The 22,952-nt window shown below is 35.5% G+C and overlaps 2 protein-coding genes and 1 pseudogene across 3 annotated transcripts in view; all 3 read left to right on the top strand.

Annotated features, from left to right (window-relative positions):
* Positions 1 to 961: 961 nt before the first annotated feature.
* LOC125775975 (small nucleolar RNA U3) lies at positions 962 to 1,125 on the top strand (annotated as a pseudogene).
* Positions 1,126 to 14,003: 12,878 nt separating this feature from the next.
* Positions 14,004 to 15,092, top strand: LOC125777797 (uncharacterized). Its single transcript, XM_049453481.1, has one exon. It carries the CDS (start codon positions 14,004 to 14,006, stop codon positions 15,090 to 15,092), a length of 1,089 nt encoding a protein of 362 aa, XP_049309438.1.
* An 18-nt stretch (positions 15,093 to 15,110) lies between these two features.
* Positions 15,111 to 22,952, top strand: part of LOC125780259 (uncharacterized) — a 464,637-nt gene continuing 456,795 nt past the window's right edge. For both annotated transcript variants that reach the window (XM_049462197.1, XM_049462195.1), the window contains exon 1: positions 15,111 to 21,298. In XM_049462197.1, the coding sequence (XP_049318154.1) occupies positions 15,111 to 21,005 (5,895 nt within the window). In that variant the 3' untranslated portion in view covers positions 21,006 to 21,298. The remainder of the gene's footprint in view (positions 21,299 to 22,952) is intronic.

The following is a 22,952-nucleotide window of genomic DNA, read 5'->3' as shown; positions in this document are numbered from 1 at the left end:
CAAAATATTTGCATATATTTTATTATTGCACTTCTTCTCTTGGGTAAATATATGTAAGGATGTGTGTATATACATATAATTAAATAATGCAAATCAAATTTTTCTCCTTAAGAACACAATTTGACAATTGGGTATTTTTTAACAAAGATGAATTGTACTTTATATTATTATGTAGAAAAAATATGGGTCGCACTTACAGCTTTTTTCGGGTTTTGGTGTTATTTACTCGTTTGGGTATTTGGGGGTTCAGCATGCAAGCTTTCTGTTTGCTGGGTGCACTCTTTTAAAACCTTCAGGTTGGGTTGTGGAATTCCAACGATGATGTTGTTTTTAAAATTCTCACGAAGACTTTTTTTTTTAATTATCGCTGCTCGATAGGGCCAAAAATGTCGGGGTATGTCGACGTATGGGGCCAATTGCGAATAATTAAAAGATGTTTAATTTAAGTTCAAACGTTATAAATTTCGGGTTTAATATTCAATTGTGTATATATAAATATAAGGGTGTGTGTGTGCGTTATCAATAATTGTTAATTGTGTTACTATATAGATACATGTAAATGTATGTTATTGAAGTTATACTTTTTATACGAGTTCGGAAAAGGTTGCGTTATATGCAAGTTGCGCAACCTTGCTCAATATGAATCTAACGCAACCTTGTCTGCGAAGAAGTTCGAGTAGCAAGGGAAGCGGTGACAATCGGCGATCGTTTCTTTCGGCACAGCTCGGCTTTTCTACCAACAACACAATGTTGCCATGCTTAGCTGTTGTTGTTTTTGTAGAACAATGTTTAAATTTTTGGTTGGTGACATATTCACATGTGTGCGCATATGTATGTTCGTATACTTGTGCATTATTGAAGTTATACTTCTTTTTCTTTCGTTTATCTTTCATGTCTGCAAATCCTCAACTATTTTGTCTAACTTTTGGTTGAAATACTCTGCGTTGGCCGTTGAAAAATTAAGGCTATACTTTACAGGATCATTTCTGTAGTTAGTCTTCATTTACATTTTTTTGGAAATCGACCAGCGATGACGAGGTACATCGTTTTATCTGACATCGTGAGGTTTATGAACTTCTTCTTCTCCTTTACTGGCGTAGACACCGCTTACGCGATTGTAGCCAAGTCAACAATAGCGCGCCAGTCGTTTCTTCTATTCGCTACCTGGCGCCAATTGGATATTCCAAGCGAAGCCAGGTCCTTCTCCACTTGGTCCTTCCAACGGAGTGGAGGTCTTCCTCTTCCTCTGCTTCCCGCGGCGGGTACTGCGTCGAATACTTTCAGAGCTGGAGTGTTTTCATCCATCCGGACAACATGACCTAGCTAGCGTAGCCGCTGTCTTTTAATTCGCTGAACCAGAGAACATAAAACATAGAGAAGGTGCAGGTTCGACAGCGAACATTCGTTAGATTCTGATCAAGGAATTTGCCGCATTTGTTAACATAGTAGGTCTGAATTCGCTTCACAATTTTAACATTGTTTACAATTCTCTCACATATTCTAACCGAGAATATGAAGAGACAGAAATATATGTATTTACGGCATATGATGACAAGGCATATATGCCGAAGCATAGAATATAAAGAGACAGAAATACTCTCCCAACGAAGAATTTCGTTTGGTTGTTTATATTTTGTGTCATTTTTGACACCGAAAAATGTGTTCGAAATAATGTGTTTTCTCTCTGTTCTCTGTCTCACATACCCAGGAATATGAAGAGACATAAATATATGTATGCATGAATATGAATATGAAGACATAAACATGTGATGCATGCTTCTATATTTTCATGCTTCAATTTTTGCTTTCAACTTGGGAATCGCAATGTATGCAAATATGTATGCTTTTGCGTTTTGCCGTCGGCATTTCTATATTGGCATGTACAAATAATTATGATATGAGTATAATAATTTCTTTCTATAGGAAATATGAATGTTCCATTTTGAATGGAAATACATATGTATGTAGAACTTTTTTTTATTTTTGATTTATTATTTTTCAAATTATTTAATGTTAATTTGATCTTATTTTACAATAAGTCATTTTAAGTAAATAAAAGATTTACCTAAACATTATGGTGATATATTCTTGATTCATGTGCAATATATGCCTTTGCGTTTTGCTGTCGGCATTTCCATATTGACATGCAAAAGTAATTACATACATACATATGTATTTCATTGTTTTGTTTTGGCCCAATTTTGTATATCAAGACAAGTGTCAATAATTGCGCCAAAATCAAATAAGTATTTACATATTAAGTAAAAATCTTCTTCTTACATGTTCTTTGTATATGTATATCATATGTAAATAAGTATTGAGCTTTGCACACCAATGAAAGTAACCATCCTTCTTTCCCCTACTCTTATGTATATTGGCCCAATTGACAAGTGTCGATAATTGCGCCAAAATGAAATATATTATATAATCATATGTAAATATGTTTTAAACTTTACATAAAATTGAAGTGTCAATAATTGCGCCAATTTTCATAAAGTTGGTGATTTTGCGCGGATAAGTCGTGTTTTGTGCGGTGAAGTTATAGTTTTTATAAATTAATTAAAACAAGTGCGGAAAAGTGCGGAAAAATGCCGAAAATACGAAAGTGTCGCGTGCGCGGGTGTAAGAGTACCAGCGGTGGGGTACTTCGCTCATTCTGTTTCCCAAATGAATGGGAGCTGGCTGAAAAGTGGAAGGAGAATCTAAAAATTTCTCCCACTGACCACTTTCCAGCCACCAACTCATTCGTTTGTGAGAAGCATTTCGAAAAAGAGGCAATTGGCCCAAAAAAACTAAAAAAGAATGCAGTACCAACATTGGATCTTGGTAAGTTGATTTCTTTTATTTAAGTGTAATATTCTTGCGGGTGCCCTTTCAAGTGCGTGCGTGTGTTGCGTTAATTTGGTTGCGGGGCATATACTAGTGCGTGTGAGTGTGTTATGTGATCATTTGGTTGCGGGGCAAATACCAGTGCGTGAGTGTATGCGGTCTTTTGGTTGCGGGTGCGCACACAAGTGCATGTACTTTTAATGCACTCACATTTGTATATTCAATTACAATTGTTTAAAGGGGTGTATTTCCATTAGTTATTTTTCCCAATAATTCGCTCACTACCACTTTATTAAAAACAGAATGCAAGTGGAATTTATGTTTAAAATGGCTTTATTGCATAATGGCATAAAATTTGTAAAGTGTTTAACATTTATCTTAATGTACACTATAAATAAAGTCGAAACGGTGTTCAGATGACGCAACGAGAGAAGTTGTTGATTCGATGTAGCCCGGTGGTTGCTGATGGGTTGATCTTGATATAGCGCTCTGGATCACTGACGAATTATGTATCGGTGTAGGTGTTAACGCGGCGCAGTGTATATACGAATGTATGTAGATGTGCGGCTTGTATAAATCGAATGTGTCCACAAACCTTTTTCCCAACCTTTTTGTTATATGAGTTGATTGATGTGGATGTGTGTTGAGTGGTATCAGCTATGGTGAATTGCGCTGTAGCATTAGGATGCGCCAGTTTTACCGGGTAGAGGGGGTGGATGCTTAACTCATTTAAACAACAATATCAAACTATCCGGCTCTAAGGACCAAATGTTGTGAATGAATGACATCTCTAATAAACATACATATGTATGTATGTATTATTACGGCAATACAAAAGTGCATTTTCAAGTTCAATATATTTGAACAATATCATTAAATTTTATTATTTATATATTTAAATTTTATTTTACATACATATTTTTTATTTATTTATATATGTTTATTTGTAATTTATAGATGAGGCTCCTACCCAATTATTTGAACCGGCACCTCCGCTAAAACGTTGCTGCATTAGCAACTGTGCCGGTGGAGAAAAATTATTCAAATTTCCAAAAACGGAAGTTGCTCGAAATAATTGGGTAAAGGCCTGGAATCTTGAGTTGCCATTAGCAAAAAATTTATATATTTGTGAAAAACATTTTCACACAAAAGATGTAACTTCGCACCGGATCATTAACGAAGCTCTTCCTGTGAAGAATTTAGGATTCGACGAAAGTAGCCAGCAGTCATCGCAGTGGGTTTTGCCGCCAGTTTTAAAAACTTATGAATATAAAACAAACGATATTTCACAACCTGATGATATGTCAGTTGGAAATTCAAATGACATATCATTCGAAGAGTTTGAGAAATATTCACGCCTTCATGAAATAGAAATGAAGTGCAACGACGAGGAGAAAATCTCTGTTTGCGACCACGAGCATTACGCTCGAGTAGCTAGGCGGTTTCAAAGTAATGCTTTGAAACAAGCCAAAAAAATCAAAGAGCTGAAGAGAAAAATTTCCTTATTGACAAGGAAATATCAAGCTCTAGAAAAAAATATAATTTTAACAGGAGATGCAAATGAACATGCAATCACCTTCGCAAAAATGATTGTGAAGACGAAAAACTCCTACAATGAAAAGGAGAAGGCAATGGCGTTGAACATAAATTATATGTCGACTAGGGCCTATAATTTTATGCGCGACGACTTGGGGTTCGCATTGCCCCACAAAAAAACACTTTTGCGTTGGCGTCCAATCCGGTATGTCTGCCCCGGTATCGACGAAAAAGTCTTGAACAATTTAAAGAAAATTGTTCAAGACTTTAAACCAGAAGAACGCATATGCCAACTAATTTTCGACGAAGTCTCAATCAAAAAAGATCTGACGTACAACAAAGTACGAGATGTGATTGATGGCTTCGTCGATAATGGAGAAGGTCACCGGGAAAGCGTGATCGGCAACAAGTGTTGTTTTTTCATGTTGAAAGGCCTAGTCGCGAAATGGAAATATGTAATTTCCTACTATGTGGCAAAAGATGGCGTAAGCAGCGAAAGATTGCTCCATAGCAATTTAAACGCCTCCGAAGAAATCGGACTAAAAATTAAAACAATAATATGCGATCAGGGTCCCCACAATGCCAAATTGAGGCTAACATTGGGCATATCGCCAGAAAAAGCTTATTTTTACCACAATGAAAACAAAATTTATTTTATGTTCGACTATTGCCACTTAATAAAATGCATGCGTAATATGATAATGAAGTACGACATCGAGACGCAAGATGGACTAGCGTCTTTCAAAGTAGTCCGAAAGATATTTGCGATCGACCAGGCGAACGTTAATTTTAAAATGTGCCCTAAATTAACGTATTCGCATGTGTACCCCTCAAATTTGGAAAAGATGTCGGTGTCTAGGGCTACTCAAATATTCAGCAATTCGGTCGCCGCGGCAATAGACATGGCAATTAAGGAAAATTTATTGGGTTCCGATGAGCATTTGAAAAAATGTGCCAAAGCAACCCAGCTGCTGGTCAAAAGGATGAATGACCTGTTCGACGAATTGGATTGTAAGACATTTTACAATCCAAATCCGCAAAGACGGCCAATACAGAGAGATTGTATTGATAAAATAAACAGGCTAAGAGATCACATCCAGTATTTAAAAAATATAAAAAAGCCCGCCAGCCAAATATTATGCCTCGATTCGTTTGTTTTAACAATAAATGCAATGATTGCATTGAGCGGCGATATATTCGCGGAGTATTCGAATATATCTTTTATACCCTTAGGGAGAATCAACCAGGATGCCCTGGAAAACTTTTTTTATAAAATTCGCGCAAGTTTGGGAGCAAACAATCATCCATCCGCACATGAAATACAATATATTGTAGCAAGACTATTGTCTATGCATATATTGCGACGGAACTTCTCGCAAACAGGCAGCAATTGCGAAGAAGACGATGACATCAACCTAGATTGGAATATTGGCCAGGACGACGACCTTAAAGAAAATTTAAAACCGTCTGAGCAACTTGCCGTGGAACAAATTTGTATTCCAGATGAGCAATTTGCTGAGACAGAAAAAGTAGCAGAAAAACAGGTTCGTCGTTATTATATTGGGTATGCGATATACCAAAAGGTTTTTTGTCGACTAAAGTGCGAGAAATGTGCCTTATTAATGCAAAAGAAGGATTTATCATTACAAGACTCATCGGAAGCCCTTATAAGGTCGAAAAATTACAAAGGAGACAATGACCTAAGGCTGGTTAATCCCGACGATAGAGTCTTTGAAATAAGCCGCCTCCAAATGAGCTGTTATAAAGAGCTCTTTACAGCAAATTCTTGCAGAGTGGGTATAAAATCTATGATTTTAGCCCAGATTACTGCAATTACGAAACAGAAATACCCAGAGTGGTACAGCGAGGCAGGAGATTGCCTCGAACATAGGCACCAATTTTTGGATTTTTTGATTACAGTTTTACTGTTCAAGAATGCAAAATGGCTGGCATACCAACAGGAAGAGCTTTATAAAAATGAAGTAAGGGCGAAGTACTATAATAAGCAACAAAAATTAAAGAAACTGGCACGATAGATTGCAGGCCATATTTGATTTTTCGAGTAAGTTCCGTTGGATAAAAGGTAAAAGAAATACATAAAATGCAAAGTATATTATTCAAATAACTAAAACACATTTTTTCCTTCTTTTTTCTCTCATTTCAGCTTCTTCAAACCTAATAATGTTCTTTTTTTTTTTCTTTCAGGCTAGAATTAAGTTGTAAATAGATTGTAGTAGTAGTTTTAGTATTAGTTGTAGTTAGATTGTAGTTAGTTTTAGTAGTAGTTACGTAGTACACGAGCCAAGCTTTGGAAAAAGCTGGTGAAAAATACCTAATCTTTATTGATTAGGTTGTGTGAGAATTTGTGGTTGAAGGTAGACAAATTCTGAAAATCGTGTTTTACTAAAATTATATTTTTTAATAACCTTATATATGTGTGTATTTTTCTAATAAAATGAATTTTCTTTTTATTTTTCTTTTCAGTTTTTCAATAAATTTAAATAAGTTTATTAATATATTTAAATAAGTTTTTTAATAAATTTAAGCAAAATTTACATGTATTTTCATTTATATTTAAATATCAATAAATTTTTTAAAAATTATTTGCCCTAGTTGTCCATTTTATTTTCTCACACATTTCAGCCGATTTTTGTATAGAAATTTGACCGGCGTAGAAGCAAAATGCGAAGCAACCATACATATATTATGTCGTTTGCACATTTGTCTGTATGTTTGCGAAAGCAAATGCTCTACAAGCATACAAACATACATATGCGTACACATATGAATATGTCACCACAAAAAAGTGATCTTCACAAGTCAATATGGCAGCCAAATTGGCGAAGAACAATTTTACACCAAAAACGATTTCATTCATGAACGCAGGCGCAAATTCCACAAGCGCAGGCGCTTCATTCTTAAAAACAGAGGCCATAACGTCTCCCCGAGCATGCCTTTGCCAACAAATGTCTTTTCGCGACGATGGCAAAAGCTAAAAATCATAAATTTCTTGCTGATGCTTCTTGCGAAAATCTGCGTCGATATGTATTCATGTATTCTATAATACAAAATAAGCATGCATATGTCACTCAGAGAATGCTTTTTTACATTCTCTGTGTGACTTTGTATATTTTTTCTCAAAACAGTTCTCTTTATATATTCTCGCATATATTTAGTCATTTTACATATATTTCTGTCACTGCCCGTGCTCAATTCTGCTAAATAGCAGCGAGCACGGCAAATTCCTTGATCTGATTCTATCAGCTCTGTTAGCCGCGCAATCGAACCTTCATACAGATTTCGATTTGCACCTTCTCTATGTTTTATGTTCTCTGGCTGAACTATGTCAATTTCGTCGTATATCTCGTACAGCGCACATTGTTCCATCGAATGCGATATTCGCCGTGGCCAACGCGCAAAGGACCATAAATCTTTCGCAGAACTTTTCTCTCGAAAACTCGCAACGTCGACTCGTCGGTTGTTGTCATCGTCCAAGCCTCTGCACCATATAGCAGGACGGGAATTATGAGCGACTTATAGAGTTTGGTTTTTGTTCGTCGAGAGAGGACTTTACTTTTCAATTGCCTACTCAGTCCGAAGTAGCACCTGTTGGCAAGAGTAATCCTGCGTTGGATTTCCAGGCTGAGAGGTTTATGAACTTCATTTCTAATTTTGTCTTGTGGCATATTAGAAATGATGTTTCTTCGTAAATCGCTCACTTACAACGGATAAAACGACTTCTGAGTGGTGATTTTAATGAATAAATTCCAAGGTTTTACACAAAAATAATGCAGTCAATAAGTACAGTACGCGTATGTATGCTTGTGCATTATTTTTCTTTCGTCTGTCTTTCATTTCTGAAAATTCTCATGGTGACATATTCATATGTGTACGCATATGTATGCTTGTGCATTATTTTTTGACAATGTATGCAAATATATGTATGAATGTATGAATATGACTTTTTTATTCCTATAAACGAGAAAGTTCCAGAGAAAAAAAAATATTTGTAAAAAGTGGCAAAATCCCATGTAATTTCAATGGGAAATGTATCGTGTTTGGGGCAAGGTTTATTATGAAAATTAAGGGCTTTTTATGGTCTGATATTTTTTTTTAGATGGAAAACTAAAAGTTTAAAGGGCGTCTCGTCAAAAATAATCAATTTGGTAAATAACGGACACCCTAATGTACATATAAGTATATATGAATGTATGAACATGCAAGTCAATGCGCGCACATGTAATAAGTATATTGATAAGTGATGAAAATATGATTTCAATTTCTGAACGCGCACATGCATATACATACACTCATATGAGCATGTGCAGCTACACAAGATAGGATAGAAGATGTATGCCTTTTAACATCGTATACTATACAAATAAATATTTTTCTTCTGTATATGTACATACATTGCTGTGATAAATTTAATTTCTATTAGTAAGAAAAATATTTATTTGTATAGTATACGATGTAAAAGCAAAAAATTAAAAATTTATTCTGTCGAGATTCGAACCTGTGTTAGCATCTTGACTTTCCAAGCGCTTACCACCAACACCACCACTGACACTTAGGTTGCGCTGACTTAACTATGGTTTGGCTAAGCATGTAAGAAACATAATATGGTTCTAATAATTTTGTTTAAGTATAGAAATATGCTTTTGTAGAACATTTGCTTTCGCAAACATACAGACAAATACGCAAACGACATAACATACATAAGTATGTATGTACGATTGTTTCGCATTTTGCTTCTGAATATCACTAAGAAGTATAACTTCTTCCGCGCGTAGGGACTCCACGCACCTTTTATTTTTATTATATTACTAGCTGACCCGGCAAACTTCGTTCTGCCCAAAATAGATTTTTTTCATTTCAAAAATTACACCGGTATTGGTTTTAATAGAATATGAACGATTTTTCCTAATTTCATTGTGTATACTTTAACAAAATTTTTACAAATCTTTCTTTTGTAAACATTGAACGGGCAGGTTTTCGATATGATCCAAACATTCAATATATCGCATCTGTTCAAATCGGTCAGATGTCAGTAGTTTGTCAATATTGCATTGCAGTCAAATTTAAAAATGAACCGCCAGGGTTATGTTGCGCCGGGGGAAAGACGATGCATTCCATGTATAATACCGAGGCATCTCCGAGTAAAGCAATGTTCTCGCGAACGGATCACTGGCGCAAGTTGCAAAGAAACTTGTTAAAGTGGTTGCTGGTGGTATTTCCGTTCGCTGTACTATGTTCTCTGCGTTGAAATAAACTCGCTGGCCATTCTCCAAATGAGCTGACAGATGCACAACAGTAGGATGGCGTTCATGAATTGCAAATGAAAATATTCTCCAGATTGCTTCATTGCAGTTCACATATCTGCCCATTTGAAATTTGCTAATTTCATCTCGTTCAACGCCAATAACCGCCATATCGCTTCCTTTGGTGACATATTTGCAAACATACTTAATTGATTTTATTGAACTGCAATACTCAACATTTATATGTGTTTTGAATGCCTTAGACAAAATTGGCGAATATGGAACGATCCATGTGTTATCAACCACGAAATTCTTTCCTTTTAATTGAGTGATGAATGTTATGCCATTGTCAGCAGGTGAGCGACGCCGATAGAGAGGGTATCCGTCGTTTCCAGTTTGAGTTTCCGAAATAAAAGCACGGGGACAGCGTTTTTTGCATTTACTGTCCGACATACAAACCGAAGATGGATCGTGTTCTCCGCATAGCCCATGAACCATATTGGCCATCACCACTTCGAGCAACTCTGGATCTATTTCAACATCAGGAATTTCGGCGGAAATGATGTCATCAATTTGGTCAGGTGTAATTTTCTCCACCATCCAAAGAAGAATGTGTGCGTGGGGCAAACCTCTCTTCTGCCACTCCAATGAGTACATTCAGCATCGAACAGTGCCATATACATGTTGTTTCGTAATAAAGTCCATCAAACATCTGAGTTTTTGTTTAAACACGCGTGCTGTAACATTGTGGCGATCGCTTGGTGATTGACCGGGATGCAATAGATTCGTAATGTCTGGCCATTTTGGATTGCAAGTTAATGTAACAAACAAATCCGGCCGTCCATAATTGCGCACGTAAGTCATCGCATCCTGGGAGTACTCATGCATGTGTCTAGGACTGCCAATGTATGTCGATGGCAAAATATAGAGTCGACCAATATCTGTAATATCCGAATCACCATTCATTGCATCTCTTAAGTGAATATACTCTTCAGATCGCAACTTCGACTGATTGTATTGCATGTAATTAAGTCGTTCTGTCTCAACTTTAACATACATGTCAACTGCATACTGTTGAAATAACCGTCCATATCTCAGTAAATGATTGTCATAGTTTTGGCGAATCATCATTCGATATGCGTAAAACTTCATTGAACTGATTTTTTTATTTGTCTCGACACCTAAAAGCTTAAATTACCTATATGAAGTAGCAAACAAAAATTTTTTTTTACTAACCATTCACCGGATTTATCATCTTATATCCTAAGTGATATCCGTCTTCTCTACGGCAGAACATGAGCGGATATTGCATTGCGTCGTAAGACCGATGTGTCTCACTTATCCGTTTTAGTGCGTTTTGATTTCTACGTTTGATAACAATATCACGCGACTGCAAATTTTCTCCAACAACAACAACTGATATTTCGCTAACTGTAGGTGCATTATATTGTCTTTCATGTGACCCTGTTGGTCTTTTGTCCGCTTGTATGATTATACTATGATCATCTGTTGGCATACGTTCCAACGAAATCGTAAACAGTTTAATGAGGTCATTGTGTTAGTATAACATTTGCTGCAATTGTTCGATTATTTTTCTTTTCGTTGTATTGAAGATAGCACAACGCCGATTTACTTCATCATGTGAATCTCCCAGAAAGTAAATTTGGAGATATTTGTGTTCTTGATCTGGATGCGGCAACAGCGATCCAGCGAGATGAAACATTTGCCCATGAACGTGTATAATTGGAGGAAAGCTCTGTAGTTTCTGTCGAATATTATTTGGCAAAAATACCTTAAACTTTGGATTGTAGTTTTGTTCATTTACAATTTGCTTTAAGAAATGGCTCGAGTGAGGAGATTCACCGTAAAGCAGCTGGAACAATGGCTGTGGTGGTGGAAGCAATTTTGGCAACGGTTCATTTTTAAATTTGACTGCATTGAAATATTGACAAACTACTGACATCTGACCGATTTAAACAGATGCGCTATATTGAATGTTTGGATCATATCGAAAACCTGCCCGTTCAAAGTTCACAAAAGAAAGATGTTGCCGCTGTTATCGTCGAATAATCGCATGTTGTGATCTTACTTCATCACTTCCCTTCTTCTCAATCGTTCTTGCTGATTGTATGTTTGGTTGACATCTTCTAACTGGTGCGTGCTACTCTCCAGCAGTCTATTTCGTGGTGATACCCTCTCAATAACACTTTCCCTTTGACGTGCTCTGCTATTTCGTGTTCTCCTTGCGGCCTGGGAACTCCGAGAAGTGTTACCATACGTACTGATTCTTGACATCGTAACAAATATCTAATTGGAAATGATCATTCATTTGCATAAAGTTCATATAAGGTTTTACGGACCAATAACTTACCTTTGAAAACTCCAAAAATGAATGAATTAAACTAAGGAAGCAGATCAATTGAATGATAAATTCCAATGTACATAAATCGGTATTCGCCAACACGCTAAATCACTTTCACTAAATAACTCACTTTTTAAAACAAAATATATCAATATATCAGTAAAGCAAGGCGCATTTTTATTGCCCTCTAAATTTTGCGTGTTCGATTGCAAAGCAAAATTGACGTTTAATTTAATTTGTGTTTGTTTCATAAAACTGCCATTTCCATAAACCAAAAATAGCACGTAACACAACCAAAATTACCATATAACCGCTGCAGCAAAAACAACCAAAATGTCGTGCTAGGTGGAAAATGAGATAAATATATGGTGGATTAACAACCAAAATAATTAAAGATTGTAAGGGAGGTACCACGTCCCCTTTTTCGATAACGCCAAGCTTTATGGGTGAGAATGGTGTTGTTTCCTATAGCTCTATACCAATTTTCATGTTCCTACCTTAAACACTTTTGAAGAGTTTAATTTGTATGGGAGGTGCCACGCCCCCTTTTCCGATTATCCCTTCTTTTATGTGTAAGAAGGCTTTTGATACCATATAGGTCTATACCAATTTTCAGGTCCCTACCTTGAACCCTTCTTCCCTTCACAGATATTCTGCTTAAAAAATTTAGTTTGTATGGGAGGTACCATACCACGCCCCCTTATTCGATAGCCCCCGGTTTTATAGGTGAGAGTGGTGTTGTTATCCTGTAGCTCTGTACCAATTTTCATGTTCCTACCCTACCTTCGACTTGAAAAATTCAATTTGTATGGGAGGTGCCACGCCCCCTTAATATTTTATTCTGATTTTAAAACATAACCTGCGCGTGGTAATAACAAACAAATCCCCCAAAGGAAGTATTTCATTTGGTTCAGCCGTTTTCGAGTTTTAGCGTTACAACTATACACCATTTCATTTTTATATATATAGATTGTAACCTGCTGCTGCTTTATATACTGTGTTGATGTTTTTTGATGGAAGTGCTGACTTGGTGGGTGTTCAAAATTGAACATGTTCGTTGCTGCCAAAGCACGGACAACAATATTACATTTAAGTCTTTTTTATATATTTCAATGTTAAATAAGATAAGCTATTGTAATCATACAGTCCACTAGTAATAGATATCTATGTTCAAATATATTGAACATACATACACATATACATAAACATACGTACATAAAATAAACACATAAAAATGTATGCATTGATATGCAGCATACAAACATATATGAGGCACGCATGCATTAATATGTGACACGCATGCACTCAAGAAATATCTAATAAACATACATACATATTTACTTAGGTTTGGACAATTGATTAGAAATGCACATGTGCACTTGAAAACAACCCAAACCAAGCAATATAAATTATACTTCTATGACAGCACACACACACACACATGTATTGTATTGTATAGTTAAAAACAACCCCAAGTGGTGTGCTGTAAATATATATATATTTAATTAGATAAGTTAGAATTTTAAAATAGTATATAAGGTTTCCAAACTTATAAATAAAACTAGAATGAAATATTCTCAGCTCGATTAAAGGTCTTTATTTTTCCCCCACCAGTGGTAAGAATTTAAAGATTCTTATTTGAGTTTCGTTTGATCTTACAAATCAAACAGTTTGATATATAATTTCAAACATTTGGTCCTTCGAGTCTAAAAAAAAGAGCTCAGCCAAGTTAAAAAAAAAGCCCTGCTATTTATAAAAATACAGGCAAAATAAAAAAATATATAAAGCATTGAAAAGAAATTGTAAGACGGGTTCATATTCCCGCGTATTTATATAATCACATAAGCCGTTTTAGTACGAAACTAAACGCTGTGTTAAAAAACTGTTATTCAAAAAAAATATTCAGCGGCTGTGAATCGAGGCACAGCAAGGTCAACCGGGCGACCAAAACAATCACCTCCAACGATTTTTTTTGAAGAATAAGAACAGTTTAATAAATAAAATATTAATTAAAAATGTCGAACACTGCGGACATGTTGCAACGCCAAATGGTGCTGCAAAGTGAAATTTCAGCACGGTGCGATCAAAATAAATTAGAGGATGTTAAGGTGCTATGGAGCGAATTCCACAGCAACCATGTAAACTTGGCAGGGAAAGTAGCACCGAATCATGAGTACTTCGCCAAAAATGTGTACGAAAAATTGCGGCAGAAATGCGAAGCCGCACATGGAAGAGCTGAGGAGCTCAAAATGGAACGCGCAACCCAAGAAATGGAAATAGGAGCAAGATCAATGAACCCAACAGATAAAATAATAGATTGTATAGAGAATGCAATTGAAAGAAGATCGGAAAGAATTCAATCTACAATTGCAGATGCAAGGATAAATATAAATAATAAAGACGAAACTGAAATTGAAAGATACGAAGAACGTCTCAAGAATTTATGGAGCTGCATGGAGAAAGATATCGACGAATTGTCGATAAAGTACAATAAGCCATCTTATATGTACGAATTTGAAGATCTTTCCTTTGAAGTCAGCGATACTTTGCGGTTATTAAGAAAACAAAAGCAAATCGACATAATAAAAACGGAAAAATTGGAATTACCAAAAATAGAATTGCCAAAATTCTCAGGCGAATTCCGAGAATGGCAACCATTTAAGGAGCTCTTCGAGGAGTATGTCCATAATAATAAGGACATAAGTGACTCCAAAAAGATGAGCTATTTGAAATCTTGTATTCAAGGAGATGCTAAATTAATGGTTAGTCACCTGATAACGGGATCAGGTGCAAATTACAACACTGCTTGGGAGTTACTGAGACGCAGATTTGATAACACACGTAAACAATTTAACGACAATATCGAGAGGCTGGTAGAAATACCACAACTGACGGATGAGTCAGCATATAAAATGAAAAAATTTTTAGATGTAACAAATGAATGCATCAGTATAATAAGGAGTAAAGGATCATTAGAGGATGTTTTAGCACAGCTAGTGTTAAGAAAGTTTTCGAAACAATTACTTCGAGAATACGAAAATACCGTTCGTAAGCCGACTGATATACAAGATTTGTCAGAAGTAATTTCATTTCTGGAACATTAGTATAGTACTCAGAATTCCATGCAAGAGTCACAAAGATATTTATCTCGAGGAGAAAACTCACAACAACAAAACAAATTTTACAATTCCGCAACCGAAACAAATAAATCATTAGGAAAGACAAGTTTTCGTCAAAGTTGTAAAAGTTGCCAAATGCAAGGGCATGACATACTTCGATGCGATAAATTCCAAAAATTAAATGTCGAACGGCGATTAGAAGTAGTGCGCAAAAATCAATTATGCTTTAGATGCTTAGGACAACACACAACGAAAAGTTGTTTCAGGACTTGGAAATGTATGGTATGCGACAAATCACACAATACCTTGCTACATGAAGACAAACCAAGTCAAAAAATATCATCAAATATGGCTAAACAGAAAGGAGAAGACACATTTTTAGCAACAGCAATAATAAAAGTGATAACGCCAAAAGGAGAATTGGAATTAAGAGCCTTAATTGATAGTGGTTCTCAGAAAACTCTAATTTCTGAGGAAGGAGTTCAAATGTTAGGGTTACCGAAAATAAAGGTAACCACCGAAATAAGCGGCGTCTCAGCGGAATGCGTGGAAGTTTCACGACATAAAGTACGACTCGAAATAAAACCCAGATTTAATAGCAAGTTTCTAGCAGAAACCGAAGCTTTGGTGTTATCTAAACTACATAAAGCACTTCCAATAAAAAAATTTGAAAAGAAGGCGTATATATGGAAGAATAAACTACTAGCGGATCCAAATTTCAACAAACCAAGTCGCATTGATGTAGTAATTGGAGCTGATTTGTACCCAAAAATAATGAAAAAAGGTATAATTAAAGCTGATGGATTACTAGGACAAGCCACAATGCTGGGTTGGATTGTGTCTGGTAATATTGAAAGATCCAGAAGCAATGAAATAGTAGCAGCTATGACAACCTTTAAACTGGATGATTTAGAAAGATTCTGGGAAATGGAAAAGGGTGAAGAGGAGCCTACTCCAGAAGATACCATATGTGAACAAAATTTTATTAAAACGACAACACGTGATTCAACAGATGGCAGATTTATAGTAGCCATTCCGTTTAAAAAGGAGAAAAAGCTTGGAGAATCTAGGAAGACAGCAGTCGCACGGTTAATGAGTATGGACAGGAAATTTGAAGCAAGAAAAGATCTAAAAGACGACTACACAGAGTTCATGCGGGAATATCAAAAGATGGGACATATGAAGGAAGTTGAAAAGATAGGTCAAGGTAAATATTACTTGCCCCATCAAGCTGTAATTAAAAAAGAAAGCACCACAACAAAACTAAGAGTGGTCTTTGACGCATCGGCAAAAACTACAAATGGTCACAGTTTGAATGACGTAATGCTAATCGGGCCAAGATTACAGAAAGATATTGTAGATATCATTGTAAAGTGGCGTATGTGGCGTTATGTAATGACTGCTGATGTCGAAAAGATGTATCGGCAAATAAAAGTCAGAGAGGAAGATCAGGAATATCAGTATATTCTATGGAGAGAAAATCCTCAAGAGAAAATAAAGGAATTCAAACTTTCAACAGTGACATATGGTACAGCAGCACCATTTTTAGCAGTGAGAACGTTACAAGAGATTGGTAACATTTACTGTAAAGACAATAAAAACGTGCATGACGTCATTAATAACGATTTTTATATGGACGATCTCATGACAGGCGGTCATACTATTCAGGAATGTAAAGAATTACGAGAGAAATTGATACAAGCTTTACAGAGTGCAGGATTTCATTTAAGAAAATGGTTATCAAATAGTTCCGAAATAATTGATAATCTTACAAGGGAAGATAATGAAATTATTCAAATCGAAGAAACGGATTCAGTGAAAACCTTGGGGTTACAATGGGAACCAAAACGTGACCTATTTAAATTTAAAGTAGCAGCTCAACAGGAGGAAAAAATTACAAAACGAACAATACTATCACAATTGGCAAAAATATTTGATCCGCTTGGTTGGCTTGCACCAGTAACAATTGTTGGTAGATGTTTCATGCAAAAACTTTGGTCTACAGGTGGATCTTGGGATGAGTCGTTAAATAAAGAGTTAGAAGAAGAATGGCTGAAATTCGCTAAACAATTAGATATATTAGATAAAATAACTATTCCACGCTGGATCGGTACAAATAATACCACTAGTTTGGAATTGCATGCGTTTGGAGACGCATCTGACAAAGCATATGCAGCAGTAATTTATGCAAAAGTGGGGCAGCAAGTAACACTGTTGCTTGCCAAAAGCAAAGTAAACCCTATTAAAAATAGGAAAACAATACCCAAATTGGAACTTTGCGGTGCACATCTATTGGCTAATATATTAAAAAGAGTCAAGAAGACATTGAACTTACAGTGTAAAATTTATGCATGGAGTGATTCGATGGTTACATTGGCATGGATTCAAAACAAAAACAACAAAGAGAAGTTTGTACGCACCAGGGTAAACGATATAAATGAGATGATTCCAGAAGCTGAATGGAAGTATGTGAAATCAAGTGAAAATCCAGCAGATATTGCATCAAGAGGGACATCACCTGAAAAATTACTACAACACAGTTTATGGTGGCAAGGACCATCATGGCTTCAATTAAATACAGATCATTGGCCGGAAAGAGTAGAAGAAAAAATAGTTACTACAACCACAATAACGGAAAAGAAAGGCTTTTTCTCAATACTACAAAAATTTTCAGACCTTGGAAAACTAATTAGAGTGATGGCATACGTGATGCGATTCACAAATAAACTTCGAAGAAAAACGATAACAACAGATTATTTAACAGTAGACGAGCTGCAATTGGCAAAGAAAAAAGTAATTAAAATACAACAAAATTTTGATTTTTATGATGAAATACGACAATTAAGAAACGGCAAGGTGTTGGATAGAAAAAACAAATTATCAACATTATATCCTTTCGTTGATGAAGATGGCATTTTAAGAGTAGGAGGAAGACTGCAAAATTCTGAAATCGCTTATAACACTAAACATCCAATCATACTGACAAATTGTGATTTATCAAAGTTAATCATCCAGGAAGCACACAAAACAACATTACATGGTGGCATTGAATTAATGAGAACACACATCAGAAATGAATACTGGATCATTCGTATAAGGAGTCAACTAAAACAGTATGTGAGGAAGTCTGTACGTTGTGCTCGATATAACCAAGAAGTGATGACACAACTAATGGGAAATTTACCACCATATCGAGTTATACCCAACCATCCATTTAATAATGTCGGAGTGGATTATACAGGACCGCTTCAAATACGCTGCTCAAAAGGTAGAGGCCAAAAATCATACAAAGGATATATTGCTGTCTTTGTTTGCATGACGACAAAAGCAATTCATCTTGAAGCCGTAAGCGATTTATCCACGGAAGCTTTTTTAGCTGCGTTGCGGCGTTTCTTTGCAAGAAGAGGAAAAAGTACCAATATATATTCAGATAATGGTACAAACTTTGTTGGAGCAGCAAAATCTTTGGACAAAGATTTAAAACTAGCTATTACCAATAACAGAGTTATTGCACCAATAATGGAAAAAGAAGGCATTAAGTGGCACTTTATTCCGCCGGCAAGTCCTCATTTCGGAGGAATCTGGGAAGCAGGTGTTAAATCTATGAAACATCATCTTAAGCGTATCATAGGAGATAACACTCTCACATATGAAGAGTTAACTACACTGTTAACACAAATTGAAGCCGGTTTAAATTCACGCCCACTTTATACAACTGGAGAAGATTATGAAAACGACGGTATACTTACTCCAGGGCATTTCTTAATTGGAAGACCTTTATTGAGTGCGCCAGAACCATCTCAAGAAAGAAATCTTTCGTCATTAGATAGATGGAATCTTCTTCAAAAAATGAAATGCCAATTTTGGAAGATCTGGAAAGAGGAATATCTACATACATTACAGCAAAGGTATAAATGGAAGCAACCGATGAACAACATCAAAGAAGGACAAATTGTATTGATAAGAAACGAGACTTCTCATCCAGCTAAATGGCCGATGGGAAAAATTACTGAAAGGCATAAAGGATCTGATGGAATGGTGAGAGTTGTAACCATTAAGACGCAAGATAGCACAGTGAAAAGGCCTATCAATAAAATATGTCCACTTTACTCTGAAGAAGAGGAGAAAAGTGTCGAACGAGAAAAGAGAAAAACATCTAGAAGCAGAAGAATAAACACTATTTCAATAGTAACTTGCATGTTTTTATTGATGCAAACAGCAATAGCAACAATGACTAGTAGTGATATTCAAATCAATGAGATACCAAACAAAAGCGCAATATATCTCGAAAAAATTGGTATAATCGATATAGAGATGTCTACGTGGAATTTGGTGGTGTATTACAACATGGAATTGGTGGTGTATTACAACATCGGGAGACTGAAAAAACAGTGTCATCTCCTCACCAACTTCGAATCAAGCTGTGAAATAATGAATTCAGCACTAGAAAAACGGTTCAAGGCGTTAGAGATGAATAATGACCTCTTACTACAACCAAAAAGGACACGTCGAGCACCTTTTGAATTTGTAGGAACTATTCATCACATTCTTTTTGGAACGATGGATGCAGATGATCGAAAGGAGTTAGAGAAAGACCTAACTAATTTATTAGACAACGAAAAGAATTTAAAACAATTGATTCAGAAGCAAACGTCTGTGATTGATTCATCGTTGAACATTATGAAGAAATCGGAAGAAGAAGTGCGAGAAACTTTCGTAAAGATGAATGGACAATTGAATTTATTCTACTCAGAATTAATAAAAAATCTCAACGCCGAAAGGATGGCATTAATTTATCAAATGATGGTAACACAACTCAGTATGACGTTGACAGAATATGAAAATATACAATCGACAATCATCAATCTGTTAATTGACATTAACCATGGACATCTAAATCCACAACTTTTACGACCATCTCAAATGCGCGAAGAAATATACAAAATTAAAAATGAGTTATCACCAAAGTTGACACTTTTAGGAGCCCAAACAAGTGAAATACTAAAAAATGTTTATAATCTTATGAGAGGAAAAGGAACCATAATGAATAATAAGGTAGTGATCAAAACAACCATTCCATTATTCGCACGTGAGACGTCAACATTATATAGAGTAATTCCAATTCCGTTTCAACATAATGAAGAAATGATGATACCAATTATTAGAGGAAGCTATCTAATTTACAATTTCGGTTTAGATGCATACAATATAATGCAACAAACAGAATTGGATAAATGTGATACGAGTCTGGAGAACCATTACACATGTAAAGGAAGCTGGCCATGGAAACCATCCTCAGACCAGTCATGCGAAATCTCGGTACTACGTGGCATGCCAACAAAGAACTGTCTTTTCAAAAAGGGTCATTGGACTAGCTTTTGGATAAAGCTTCAAAGTGGTAATAGTTGGCTTTATAACATATTTTCAAATGGAACTATAGATGTAGAATGCAACAAATTCAAGGAATTTTTCAACATACCATCGAAAGGAATAATGGTATTAGGAGAAGGATGTACTGGACGTTACAAAGGAATTATTCTAGCAGCTCCACAACAATATCACACGCAAAAGTTAATTGAGGCACCTGTGAATCAACCAATAATGGAAATAAATGAAGTACCTATGCCTCAAGTAATTGCTCCACCAGAAACCATAACTACAAGTTTAAAAGACATCAAAGAATTACAAGACATAGTGAAGCAACTCAAGAAAGAAAACATAAAATTAAAAGAAATAAAAGTACATCATGTTACCGGACACATATCATTGCTATTCTTTATAGTCGGCGTGCTAGTAGCAATCTTCATTTACTATCGATTGAAAACCAAGCGACGACTACAAGCTGCAATCACGTTCCCAGCAGTCACTTTTGCCGCCCGGGAGAATGTTCAAAATTGAACATGTTCGTTGCTGCCAAAGCACGGACAACAATATTACATTTAAGTCTTTTTTATATATTTCAATGTTAAATAAGATAAGCTATTGTAATCATACAGTCCACTAGTAATAGATATCTATGTTCAAATATATTGAACATACATACACATATACATAAACATACGTACATAAAATAAACACATAAAAATGTATGCATTGATATGCAGCATACAAACATATATGAGGCACGCATGCATTAATATGTGACACGCATGCACTCAAGAAATATCTAATAAACATACATATTTACTTAGGTTTGGACAATTGATTAGAAATGCACATGTGCACTTGAAAACAACCCAAATCAAGCAATATAAATTATACTTCTATGACAGCACACACACACACACATGTATTGTATTGTATAGTTAAAAACAACCCCAAGTGGTGTGCTGTAAATATATATATATTTAATTAGATAAGTTAGAATTTTAAAATAGTATATAAGGTTTCCAAATTTATAAATAAAACTAGAATGAAATATTCTCAGCTCGATTAAAGGTCTTTATTTTTCCCCCACCAGCGGTAAGAATTTAAAGATTCTTATTGAGTTTCGTTTGATCTTACAAATCAAACAGTTTGATATATAATTTCAAACAGTGGGTTTTCCTGTGTTTGTCCACTTGAATGTATCACTGTATTCACTTGTGTTTGTTTTAATTAAAAACATTGTAGAATAGTAAATTTCACTTAGTTTTTTCTTTTTCCGTGTTCGCTTGTGTTTCGCTGCTATGTTCTCCTTCTGTTCTGTTGCGTGAAGTCTACATTACGCCTCTATTACTTTATGTAATTTGTGGGAGTAATGCAGAGGAGTATTATTTTGGATTAAACATTTCTAATATAAAATAAAATGATTAATTTATATATACAAGTATAATTTATATACGAGTATATAATATGCTAACACAAAAAATATTTATTTCCACATAACAATATTCATTGTAACAATATATTACAATTAATTGCCACATTATTAAAGTTCAGCAACATAAAGAAATTTGTTAAAACAAAAATCCGCTTCAACTATCAAAATCGATCGATTTCAATAATGTAGAAATTGTAAATTCTGCTGACCATTCGGTATCCGCTAATCTCTGCCGCCAATAATTCCGACGCCGCTAACATTGAATATAGGAAAACATAATTTCTAAAACTTTACTGGCGCCCGAGCAAAGACCAACGAAATCGTTTAATGAACATTTTAAATTCGTTGGACAATCGGTGGATTGCAGTCTTGTCAGATAATCTAGCAGGACATCCTCTACATCAGTGGTTCCCAAACTTATTTTGTCTACCGCCCACTTTGAGAATAAATATTTTTTTTAGCGCCCCCATATTTTCACCTATTTAAAAACCACTATAGCTTCAAATTAATTATTGTGACCTATATATGTATATTAACGGAGAATTCTAAACGAAACTTTTACTATAACCAGCAACTTGAAACCTGAACGCAGTAGGTAACATACAACGGCGCATAGGTCTCAAGTTAACTCTTACGGGCTCCACCTGCCAATAAGAATGATTATTTTTGATGTTTTTTGTAGCCAAAATTCTTGGTAACCATTTTTGAACTTGATTTTTATTTCTTCGTTTGTTGTCAATTCTATAAGTTCTTCTTCCAGCTGACATTGCTGTGTTGACATTTGAAAACGGATCCAACACCTAGTCTGGTATTTCCAAGTTCAAAATGTCCTGGGATCGTTCGGTGAAGTCAATGTGAAGGTTTTCCAAATGTTGGCAGTAGGCAAACAATTCGTCGTTACTGCATTATACTGATAAATTCGGAATATTGTGACTCACATATTGAAACTCACGTCTGCCCAGATTCTTTTTGTGTGGAAGCAGTTTGGCTGCGAAAGCAGCAACGACATTTTTTGTTGTAATTAAATTTAGTTTATCGCCTTG

The sequence above is a fragment of the Bactrocera dorsalis genome, chromosome 1 (assembly GCF_023373825.1).
Source record: "Bactrocera dorsalis isolate Fly_Bdor chromosome 1, ASM2337382v1, whole genome shotgun sequence".
Classification (NCBI taxonomy): Eukaryota; Metazoa; Arthropoda; class Insecta; order Diptera; family Tephritidae; genus Bactrocera; species Bactrocera dorsalis.
The sequence above is the reverse complement of the archived record's forward strand: the minus strand, read 5'-3'. Positions and strand labels throughout refer to the sequence as shown.

Coding starts and splice junctions, on each gene's coding strand:
- LOC125777797 (XM_049453481.1), top strand. CDS start 14,004: ATGTCGAACACTGCGGACATGTTGCAACGCCAAATGGTGCTGCAAAGT.